This window comes from Barbatula barbatula (assembly GCF_947034865.1).
Source record: "Barbatula barbatula genome assembly, chromosome: 10".
NCBI classification, from domain to species: Eukaryota; Metazoa; Chordata; class Actinopteri; order Cypriniformes; family Nemacheilidae; genus Barbatula; species Barbatula barbatula.
The window spans coordinates 16067384-16080168 of record NC_136773.1 but is presented as its reverse complement, the minus strand read 5'-3'; the positions used below and the strand labels follow the sequence as shown (position 1 = coordinate 16080168).

At 41.3% G+C, this 12785-nt stretch overlaps 1 protein-coding gene across 11 annotated transcripts in view; it reads left to right on the top strand.

Moving 5' to 3' along the window:
- mef2aa (myocyte enhancer factor 2aa) overlaps positions 1-12785 on the top strand; it is a 75731-nt gene that overhangs the window by 27396 nt on the left and 35550 nt on the right. For all 11 annotated transcript variants that reach the window (XM_079465887.1, XM_079465888.1, XM_079465883.1 and 8 more), the window contains exon 4: positions 8214-8417. In XM_079465887.1, the coding sequence (XP_079322013.1) occupies positions 8214-8417 (204 nt within the window). The remainder of the gene's footprint in view (positions 1-8213; positions 8418-12785) is intronic.

Here is a 12785-nt window from a genome sequence, read left to right as displayed (position 1 = left end):
CACACAGAAAGCTAATTGAGGTTTTGCTCACCCTCCTGAGGGTGATAACATAACATCCCATGCCCTCCTCCCCCTTTGCCCCAGCTCTCCTCCCACCTCTCTGACAGTTACTGTGGAGGTAGCAGTTCAGCCGAGTGAGAAACTCGAATTTACAGGACAGGCCAATTATCAGCATAACACCAGGTCCTGGGTGGGATCCAAATAGAAAGGCAGGCAAAGAGAAGACGTCTACTGGAAACATCAGCAAATGCACTATCGGCCCCAGCCTACGACATCAGCAAAAAGAGAAAAAAGAAAGTATGGAATTAGGAAAAAAAAGTTATACTGTGAAATTACTTTGCGACTGGCTGTTGATCTAGGGCAGGGGTCGGGAACCTTTTTAACCAAATAGCCGTTTTTCTAGTTTTGATTAATTCATGTTTTTAAAAGGGCCCTTGCAATACGATGACTTCAATACAAATAACTTGTTTTATGTCCACAGACCTAAGTCTTACTTATGGTCCCTGTGGGGATCAATTGTTCTTTTCCTTGGATGAGATGTCCACAGACAACTCAAAAACCATTACTTAAAAACAACTTAGGCTATAGGTTTACATTAGACCTCCATTCAATTAAACATCATTATATATGCAATAGTTATATCTAACATAAAAGGATTAAAAAAGTGCACGTTCCTATAGTACTGATACTCACAAAATACTGCATATGTGTCTCGCGGCACTTTGATGTTAACCTGTGGAACACCACACACGAAAGAGACATTTTTACATTTACATTTATGCATTTGGCAGACTCTTTTATCCAAAGCAACTTACATTTTATTGTATTATACATTTGTTTCTGACTATGTGCGAACCCATGACCTTGGTTTGCTAGCGCCATTGTTCGAACCACTGATCCACAGGAAAGCTTAGCATACATAACTAGCTTCTTGCTAATAACTTTGTAGTTTTGTTTGTAAGTGGTCACAACACTTACATACCGGCATTGAAACTCCTCTGTCAACATTGACAGTATGTATGGACTTCATTTGGTTCATATGTGAGAAAGACGCAATGCATCCATACTGACACGTCGCAGTTTGCTTCCATCTGATCACCGGAGACTTTGCTGCATGGTTTGTTTTAAAAACTTTTTACATGTGATTACATAGCGAGGAAACGAGTTCTGTTTTTATACGCCTCAGAGAGCCGTAACTTTCAATCAAAGCATGACACTCACTCTTCTAAAATCCTCGCGCTCTGAGTAGCTTCATCTGGGCTGCGGGTGCGAGAGGTTACCATAGAAACGTTGTTTGCCGTAGATTAGTGTCATGATGCTTGCGCATAGCTCTGCATGTGCGTATTGACCAGGAAAACCTGAAAAATTCATATGTATTATATCTTTTAAGGATCAAATGTTGGTAAAGGCTAATAAACCAGGAGAGCCACGTGATTTTTGAAAAAGAGCTACTTGTCTCAGGAGAGCTATAGGAACCTGACCTGTGATCTAAAGTAATGTATACAGTAGAGTTTTTCCAAGTTTACCCAATGTTTTTTTATTATATATAATTTTAATATTTCTTTATTATTAATATATGAAAGTATGTTCTCTGCATAAGAAAGTAGATATTAAATGTCTACTTTTGTGTTACACCAATAAAATAATATAAATAATATTTTGAATTATTCATTTTTAGGTGAACTGTTCCTTGAATTTTTTCATGACTTGTAATTAATAGCCCCAAATGATCACGACACCGCTATTTCAGAGTTTTTTCTCTTCTGTTGTTATTGGCATATACACACAAGCTCGAGAGACAATACACCGCCTGGTAATTAATAGCGCTCTTGTCCGGCAGAATTCAAATTTCACGGCTCTCATCGGAGAGAGCGGTTATCAGTGGCACACAGGCTCGGCCGCAAGTGTGGCACGAGTGTGGCGCGGCTTGCTCAGCAAAGAGTTCTCGAGAAAGATGTAAGACGTAAACCCTTCAAACTCCTTTATTAGAGAGCTTGTGTATACTCACACAAAGTTCTTCCCCCCACAAGCATGAACCCGGTCTCCTGTTCGCTCCAGGGTGCTCTTCTCACCCAGGGGAGATGGCCATTAGCATACTGAGCCTGTTGAAAGAAGACAATTAAAATCCTTATGTGTGCGGCTGCGCCCGAAGCTATCTTTATTCGCTGCATTAGAATGAGAGAATGCCTTAAGTGGCCTAATTAAAAACAGTGGCAATACTGCACGCCACATAGGCTTCAGCATGGGCGTCTCGTATCATTATGAGGAGGGCTCTGGAAAGCCTATTGACCTATCAGGATTTATTTAAGAGAGCGTAGCAGGGGTTAGGAGGTCTGCGATTGTGTTATCTATCAAAACAATAGCCGCAGGGTCCTCACTGTGCCGTTTCTGCACATATTTAACAACATTCTTTGGCCCAGAGGGGTTTGTAAGATCTCAGGGGGCATTTCTGCTCTTCCATTGATTCACCAAGAAATGTCCACAACCAACGGCACAACAGGCATCTATTCACACATTGATTGATTCCCATCAGCGAAAGAAAGAGGTGAGAAAGGTACATTATTTTATCAGAATACATCTTGGCTCATATTCGGCTCACTCCATGAAATATAGAGGAGCCAGAGGTCCTGTCATGCATGTAGCCCCATCTTTCTGCAGCTTTCCACCAAAAGCCCCTTAAGTGCGGCCTGTAGGAGAATGAGGGGGAAGGAAGGAATGACAGCGAATGGAGAAGAAGTGGAGAAGCTTCAGTGAGCCTCACTGAACAGATCAGGCTGACATACTAATTGCAAAGCTGTGTAAGGAGGGTGACTGCCATAATAGCGCAGGAGGACAGAATGATCCTGAACCCCCCCTCCCTCTAGTTCCCCACCTGTCCATCGTCCACTCGGTACAATCTCAGATTTTCTCAGAGCCTATAATTATTTGTCCTGATGATGTCGCACACCTGTCTCATTTGCAGCGAGTACGATAGTGCTAGTAACATGCTATTGAATTACTCCCATGAAAAAACAGTATAAAACTTTACATTAAAATGGCAGGCTCAAAGGACCCTAATGAGAGCAGCCTATCTTGGTAGGAACAGCATCCCTCCATTGTGGCTGTGATTGTGTTGTGACAGCAGTTTGATTTATGAATGATGGAAAGTATTACAGTGAACACAAAAATAAAGACCCAAGGGAACAGTTCTGCAGAAACACGAATACGAAAACGCTCCTTGTTAAGAGAGAACTTGTTGGATGGATTGTATCAGGTACCTCTTGGCTTTGTTTCCGTACAGTCGACATGCTCTCTCACAGCTGCGTTTGTGCGCGAGTGTGTCTATGTGTGTTTGGACCTCTGTGCCTAACGACGTCCGCTGTACGCCATTAAGCAGGCTCACTAGGGGTAATTACCCAAGTCATTAAAAGTTTGATGATTTCACTGCTGGGCGGAGTGTCGCCCGCCCTTTCTTTGGCTTACTTTTGCTTCCGTATGTCACATGCACCGAGCTTCTCTGCTCTTGTTCATCCCACTTATTTTTTTTGCAGGATGCTCATCCCTGCATTTCATCCCTTCACACTCTCTCCTAAAAGGTTTCGAGCCAACACCATTATTCTTTAATGATTAAAAACATGGTTTAGAAACTAGGTACGAAGAATGCTTTAGTAGAAAGATGGAGTTCTCTCAATGTGGCCCTTCCATTATTGGGTGTCTTTAAATGATAGACTGTAATTGCAGCTAAAGTGGATTATTCGAACCAAAGGGAGTTTTGTTTTTGGTTTAACTGCATTAGAGTGTAGCTGTAGGATTGTAAGGGGAAATAGTGTGGGTGGGTTTCTGTCTGTAATTCATGTCTGATGACAACAACAATGAAATGCTCAGAACAATGAAAACTCCACCCACCTCCCTCCAGTTATTCATCATGGTGGCGGAACTTCAACAACACAGAATGATTAAACGTTAGTAATGCGCATGATCTTTATATCCAAAAGAATGTTGTTATTGATATCTTCCTGTCAAGCCTGTTGGCCTCATTATTCATTTCAGGAATCAAACATGACGGCACACATCAGACTACTTACTTTACACTATAAACAGGTTCTTTTTTCTTGCTTGTTTGCTTTGATAGCTGACGTTGAGCTCAGTATAAAATGCCAATTATTCAAGGTGTAGTCCATTTTGTGAATGAGGGCAAGAGATAAATGTATAGAGATCAGTCTAATTACAAGGTCACACCAGCACAGCCCCAGCTGGCTGGCCCAGCCCTCAGGATACTTAAAAGCTCAGAACCCAACAGTGAACCCAGGGGTTCTTTCTAGTCCTGTGAAAGCTGATACGGCCGGACAGGAGGGACGGACCGCTGCCTGTCTCCCAGGCCCGAGTGCTCTTTGCTGGGTAGCAGAAGCCAGGGGGCTTGGGTCACTCTGCCAGCTAGTACTATGGCAGAGACATTCTCTGGACCACACAAGCCTCCTGCCGCTTGTTATCGAGATCATTCAAGCAGACGTGCTGGTTTCATGATGTGTCAACCTCCACACTCTCTATTTGATAGCAGAGGCTTCACCCTCATGGCTTGTTTTCATGTTGGCTTCTCTCCCTGAGGACGGCCTGTGATGAAACCCTCCTGATTGACAAGCCGGATCTTTCTTTTTTCAAAGTGACTGACAGGCAGAAGGAAATGTACATATAATCTCAAATGCTCAAAATACACAAGTGCACTTCCTTATGTGCATCCACATCAAGGAATTCTTCACGCATATGCCTTTTTACCCACACATATTGCCCATTTCCTCTTTTGTGGGAACAATGATTTATTTTTACTTGCATCCTTATTTGCTTTGATTCATTGGTATCTTAAAATTTGAAGAAGTCATCTGTGTCAGTAGCCTTGGGGTTAATGCGCCGACACAGTGCCAGTGCGATTGCCATTCTCAGCGGTTCTTTGCAGGTCCGGCTCCCCACTCTCCTCTCACTATCTTTCTGTCCACTCTCCACTGTACGCTGTCATTAAAGGCATAAAAGCCCTAAAATATAAAAAAATATTCAAAGTTCACCCGATGAAGGCATACGAGACGCCCTAGTCCTCTGGAAGTAACAAAGGCCAGACTGAGAAAAGTAAGAGATAAAGCACAGTGGAAGAGTAGACTTACCTGATATGCTGAAAAACTTGTGAAAAGGTCAGGATTCTTATTCCCTCTGTACAATTAGATGAGAAATGCTAATATAATTACAGGACGGCTAGAAAGAATGACCTTATCAGAGTCTGCCTCTAGTTGGGGGGCACATAATAACTTATAATATCACTTCCTTGCACAGGAACTTTGTGTTGCATTAAAGTGTCCCCCTGATTTGTTTGTGCAGACTGATTCAGAGATGGATATTCTCACCAAAATCTTTAAGCCCGCAATGGAGAGCATAACATTTGAAATTCATATGTCTGAGTCATATAACAATAACTGGATCAGAATATAACAGCAATGTAGATATGGAACAAAAGTCTGAAATCAGTCACACCCCACCTCAGAACTCAACTGAGTGTGTGTTTCTCTGTGAGCTAGTGGAAAAAAAACCCTGCAGCCTCCCACGTGACCTCAGATCTCTCTGTGGCTTTCCACTGTCTTAGCAGTGACCCAGGAGACTTGGGTTGTTGTTCAGGGTGCTCACCCAAAAGCTCTCTTTTCGGTTAGAGTACTTATTTGTGGCGTTCTGATGCTGGTGTTTTGTACTTAACATACACATGATGATGGCATTTGTCACCGCTGCAGTCACAGACGTGCATTGTGCTGCCCAAGGTGGTAAACAGTAAAATAGATCTTTTTAGGATGAAGTTCAACATGAGTTAAAAGCTGTTGTGTGTGTAGATGTGTGTTACAATCCATAGCACGCCACACTTTCTTGCAGTGCAGGTGGAATAAATGGTTGCTCAGGGTCCGTTAACAGCTACTCAGAGTGCCCCGAACAGCAGTGTCACAGCACGAACCGTGCAGCAGGGCCCATCCCACACTAAAGGTGACATTTTCTTCTACTGCCTCAGAGGTCAACTCCATACCAAACTATGCCACCTACTTGGACTATGGCTTCTATATATCTTCTCCACTATTAAGTTCCACAATTACATCTGCCATTTATGGTAGGAAGGCACATTTAATGATGATATACTGAAAGGCTTGTCAAGGGAGTGTGGCATGCCTTGTGTTTGCTTTGCAAGAGAGGCAAGAGGAGTCTAATGACAACTGGGAGGGAGCCACTCTCTGCGGCACTGGGAATTTGCACTGCTGTCTGCCTGAGCTCAGCTTGCTCTCCCTGGACTGCTCAGGTATACGGTCCTGCTCCGGTGCCACACTCCATTCGTTTCCTGTTTTTGTATAATGAAAGCTGCTACGTGTCATTGCCTCATGTCATTGTGTGTATTTGGTTGAACGTGTGAATCCACGTAACATATGTCCGGTGCAGATTTCATTAGGCTCATAATTTAAAGGGATAGTTCACCCAAAAATATAAATTCTGGTTCATTTGCCGAAAACAAAGGAAGATATCTGAAAGAATGTCAGTAACCAAACATATCTCATCCCCCATTGACTCCCCTACATATTTATTTTCCCCTTTATGGCAGTAAATGGGGGATGAGATCTGTTTGGTTACTGACATTCTTCCAAATGTCTTTCTTTGTGTTCAGCAGTACAAAGAAATGTATATAGGTTTGGAACAACCTTGAGTGAGTAAATGATGATTGAATTTCGTTTTTGAGGGAACTATCGCTTTAACAGTTATTTGGGTCATCAAGAAGTGTTCTGCAGTATGACACGGTTTACTTTATTTAAAACTGTGTATGTGTATTAAATGGAAAAACAATAAATGTATCAAAAGAGTACACTATGATCCGTAAGTTTTCAATTTGATTTTGTTGTCACATTATGTCCATGAACGGAGTAACCAGAACATGGGTTGTGTTCAGCTAAAAACACAATTGTAATCGTTGTAATCACCTGTAATGCAGAACACGTGAAGCTCACAGCTGGACTGAAATCTGTATGGCTTCAGAGATGCTGTGCTCCTCATTGGATTACATTGCATTATGCCATTTGAAATGAGGGTTCCTGCAAGCTGTGACCAATTAAAGTTGAACAAAGCCAGCTCATCTGCTCAGCTCTGCTTAGTAGGTCAGTGAAATTGGCGGAAGTAATTGTACAGCTCTCTCCCTCTCTCATACACAACGCTCTTCAGCTTCTTTTCGCCGGAGGCACTGCTTTCCACGGCATCTCTATAAGTTTTGCCATGTGTCCCACACGTAGTGCTCATCTTGCCTATTCATATGCTCATTCATGATGTTGTACTTGATGCTTCTATAGTATAGGTGTAAATGTGCTGCTAGATTCGCTGTATAACATTTGTTAAACATGAGAGCTGAACAAATGCATAATTCATTCTTGTGCTTTTGAAGGGTCCTGAATGAGCGTCGTGTGGATAATAGAGCACATGCTCGGCTTGGGTTGTTGTATAGCCGAATCAAAAGCAAATCGTATAGCCGATCATCTCACGGGAAGTCAGATTGTTAGGGGCGTGTACGTACGTCCTGCAGAAGCGTACAGCTCAGCTCGTGTTACAGTGGTGGCCCTGCAGGAAGAGGCTGTCAGAGGATGGAGGCAGGAGTGATGGAGCCCGCTGTCTCCCTAATGGGCTGATTGCACAGGCTGTGGAGCCTCTGTTGTGTTTCTCTTACTGACCTTCTGTATGACCTGCCATGACATCAGTATGGCAGCACCGCTGTCTGCCTGACTCATTATCTCTCAGTACCATGGACCTAGATAGATGGAGAACACTAAAACAATTAGACTTTATCAGATTCTGATGGACAGTCCAAGACCATTGGTGGGATTTAACTGACGGCATTAGTGAGAGAATGATTTTGATTTATGGGTGCAGATTAAAGCAGAGGTTGGAGTATTTTTTAGCTTTCTATTAAAGGAATGTTGCCAAATTCAATACAAGATACGTTCTATTGACATCATTGGGCGTAATGTTGATAAATGGAAATAAGAAGAATATTGTCGGATTTAATAACATAAAGATTTATTTATTTATTTTACCAATAACTATTTATGAAGCTATAAACGAAAGCAGTGGGTATTTTACTCTGTGACTTCTAAGATGCGTGGAAAAGAAGGTAAATGTTCTAATATGGCTGTTACCATTTTACCAAACCGTCTCTTCTTTTTTTCTGTTTTTTACAGGTTACCTTCACAAAGCGAAAGTTTGGCTTGATGAAGAAAGCTTACGAGCTGAGCGTATTGTGCGATTGCGAGATTGCCCTAATCATATTCAACAGCTCGAACAAACTCTTTCAGTATGCCAGCACTGACATGGACAAAGTCCTGCTTAAATACACAGAGTACAACGAGCCCCACGAGAGCAGAACCAACTCGGACATTGTAGAGGTAAGCAACAAGTTACTGATGATTGAAAACATTTTTTTATTTCATTGACATTGATGTGTATTCATTTGGACAATTTGAGCATTGAGCACTATATAGGGACCTCGGACCTCGTACATCAGACTCTGAGGTCAATGTCTACCAAATATTTAGTCATTTCTGAATGTCTAGTACAGCAGTCAGTTAGATTACATTATATGCAAGCCCGAATTTAGAAATAAATATTTACACAAAATGTTCAGCATGTGTTTGTAACATAGTTCCATATGGGAAAAACGATGTCTGGAAAACATGTAACAGTTTCCTTCTCATCCGTGTGTAGATAAAGCTCAGGACGTATGCTGCCCCTGATAAATCCAGCCACACTTAAATACCGCAACTGACAAAGGGCCGCAGATCGTGTAACGGGATCTTAACTAAAATGAGCACATGGCACAGTAGAGCCATTTCCTTTGTTCACCATTCATGTGTGGCACAATTAACGAGTGTGTAAAATGTTCCATTTATACAATTCACATAAAATTGTTTGCTCATCAGAAAGCTATCCCAGCTGGCCATACGAGTGCTGTGCAAACCAAAACCATACCACTATAGTGCTCAGCTCACAGGAAAGACGATTTGCCAGGCACGCATTGTCCTCATTTGTCAAAGAAATATTCCTATTTTATAGGCCAAGACCATCAGTAAGCAGAGAATAAGAAAATTTCTTTATCACTGACATTGGTTCGATTCTTTTTTTTAAATCGGTTTACAAAGCCCTGTGCTAGCGGCTAATGTACATACATGCAATCATTTTTGGCAAATCTGGAAATTGTAATGTTTTGAATTTGCTTTGTCAAATTCCAGGGTATGTCGCTCATGAAAGCAATTTCATGCACTTATTCATGCATTATTGTTTGTTTTAAATCGCAGTTTGACAAAAGAAACCGCAAAAGCAATACAGTGAGATGCACAAAAATTCAAAGAGTTTGTGCCACTGCCTAAAAGTCTTTACTAAAAGGCAAAAAGTGTCAGCTCTTCCAAGTTATGTTTTATTCATGCTGATGACACTGCTGGTGAATGACCTGCATGGTAGACCTGCAAAAGAATGCCCAGCCATCCACAAGGCCTTAGCCCTCCATCAGTGGCCCATCTGCTCTTTTTCCTGCACAGAGTGGGACCTCACCTGCATTAAAAATGAATGGACACGCTCTCCTCTTATGTAACAGCCACCCCATGTCAGCTTTACCTCTTTACAACAGCTTTTAAAAGAGATGCTGTGCTCCCTTTCAGTGGCTTTCTGCCTTTCGCTCAGTGATTTAAAGAACAGCAAAATCACTGTGCTCTGTGTTGCAAAACATTCTCACACAGTACTAAAGAGCCTCTTTACTGCTGTGGATTACCATTCAGCGGATTTTTGAAGTGAAACATGGTTAACGCTATCCTTTAAGTGTCTTGTAGGACACCCACGAGCCCATGTAGAGACATGTACGTCCACACAATCACCATATTGTCAGCAGATTTTCTTCTGCCGTTTACTGATGTGGAACCCAAGCTGATGGCATTCTGAGCCTCAGACAGTGCTTGAAGAGCCCAACAAAGCAGCCTTGTCCCTGCTTAGTGGGCCAGCATCTACTCATGGCTGCAGAGATCGCCAATAGCTAGCACGCTTTTTTGTAGCCGTGCTATGAAGAAGCAGAGCAGAAATATGCTATAAAGCATTTGCTGTGGTGTTGAAGAAACCAGTCACAGAGATAGCAGCTCTGGACTTTCATCAGCAGGGCTGGAGACTTTGATTCTGTCTGGAGGCAGAATGGTGGTTTAACTCCATCGAGACAGAATGTAAAGATCTGCGTAGGAGTTATACAGTACACCGATATAGCCAAAGGATATCAGCATCCAACAATATTGATCTATCTGTAAAAACACAGGTCTGTGTTCTCATATTCTACAGCGTGCCACTCGGAAAGAGGATACATTAGAGAGATATTATTTATCAAACTGCATGTACAAGGAGGAAGTAACCCAAAGTCTCTTTAAGACAAGTCAATCCACTCTGTAGACGTATTTGCAGTGCAACCTATCAGCTTTCTTGGCATTAGACATGCAAGCTATTGTATAATTGAATGAGACAGAATACAATCTCTAAAACTTGTTGGCTAGGCTTATACTGTAGGAACATGTTTTAAAGGTCACGCGTGTAAGATGTTTACATTTTGCAGGAAATTATTGCAAATTTGTTTGGTGTGACAATTAAATATTATTTAAAGTGATAGTTCACCCAAAAATGAAAATTCTTTCTTTAATTACTCTGTTTCATGCCATTGCAAACCCGTATTTCTTATGCAGAACACAAAAGAAGATATTTTGAAGAATGTTGGTAACAAAACATTATTGGCCTTCATTTGCTTTCATTATATGGACACAAAACCACATTTCTGAAAGTATCTTCTTTTGTGTTCCACAGAAGAAATTGTCATATACAGGGTTTATATTAGTGTAAATAAATAATACATTTTTGGGTAAACTATTTCTAAATCAGTGCTATTGTTTGCTAGGCATTGTTATTGGCAGTGTTCTTCGAATGAGGAGTGTGAACAATTATTTTGTACAATTATTATATCTCATTCTTGCAAACACATTTTTACTCATGTCTTCTGGTGAAATGTGCTTCACCTGGAGACATTTACACTTATCTAAATAAATAAATTGTGTTAACGCAACACACAAGAATTGCAGATTTTTCTCATTTGTTCCTGCTCCACCTTTTTCTAGAGAAATCACATCCTTTACTGCATTTCTTTTTGGGCAGCATGAATTCCCATTCCATGCAAAAATGCCGAATCAAAAGCCGCATTCCTGCTCACCACCACCATCTGCAGATAAAGGCCTGGCATTGCCATGTCAGTGGAACAGATGTATTGCTTTCCACAGATGGATGTGTGACTGGGGCACAGTGCGACAACCAAGCTGAGGGCTATGAACATTGTCTCAAGTCTGGCCCACAGTTGGTACCGGAGTACTACACTGAGATCACTCCGCCTGAGCGAAGGGAAGCGTGCGCATGTGTGTTATAGGTGTGTGTGCGCGCACGGTGGTTCAACTTCAATAACACTCCAGGCGACAGGTGAAGCGTTGCGTGAAATCTCCCTTTGTGGATCCTGTCCACTTCTCTGTCTGATTAAAAGTGGCCACGATCCCATCTGTGTCTCCCTTTTCAAAGGCTGTGGGTATAAAGCAAGCCCTTTTATTTACTGAGTAGCAGTACAGGATTGATGGAGCGTTTCCACAGAGGTTACAGCATGTCCATTCATCTGTTCGGAAGGGTCTGTAAAGACCACCAGTGTTCCACAGTATCAGGTCTCCACCAGCACTCTTTGTCCTTGCTCTCACCTTTATAATTTTTCTGAGTTTGTGAAAGGATTTGGAGATGAAATAACATATTCATGTGTGATAGACCTTGGTCTGAAGAGTGTTTAATAGCATATCCCCACCAATTTCACTTTTATCAGAGTGTGAATGATCTGTGACCTTTTATGAAAGCACATGTTAGGATATGGATAATTGTTTGGTACATTCACTGTGTTGATGTTTATAGTAGAAAGTTGGTTAAATGAACGTTCCAGGTACTAAACAAGTAGCTCAGATGATAGCATCCATGGTTTGCTGTTGATTACCACAGACAATAATAAATGTTTGTAAAGTTTTGCAAATGCAGGAATGCAAATAATTGAAGTTTAAGGGGCGAGACATTTGCCAGGCTCATTTTTTTTAACAGTACAGTTAAAGTAAATTGCTGTACAGTACTGTATATAAATGTGTTACTTAAGCTTTACATGCCTCTGCCAAAAGAGTTGAAAGGTTGAAACATATTGCAGACAAGGCTGCAATTGTATCGCATAAGTCTTTCCTATGTATATTTCCAAAAGCATATATTTTAATGTTTACCCCAGAGCAAGGCCTTGACTTATAGATCATTTCATATTTTGTGAACTGTAAACACATTTTTGCTTGTTCCTAAAGCAAAGAGACACGATGAAATGATTTTCTATACACTAAAAGAGCTTAACTATTATACCGTGGCTTAACTATTAAACATGTGGTCTGGGGACCATTCCTTTAATTCCATTAAATTAGACTTCCCCTTACTGTACGTAAATCTACATTTTCAATTAATATAAAGGTGGACAAACAAACACGTTAATGTCACAAAAATGTCTTTGTTGTCGGAAGAAAGCCCTTATAGTTCTGGTTGTATTACAAATTTAATTCTACTTGTGCTCCAAATGAAAAAGCTGCTGCAGGTAATTAAAATAATGAAATCATCCTTTCCCTCCGATCCTCTCCAACTGGATGTAATGAAATCTCCCAAAGTAGACATACTCTGGTATT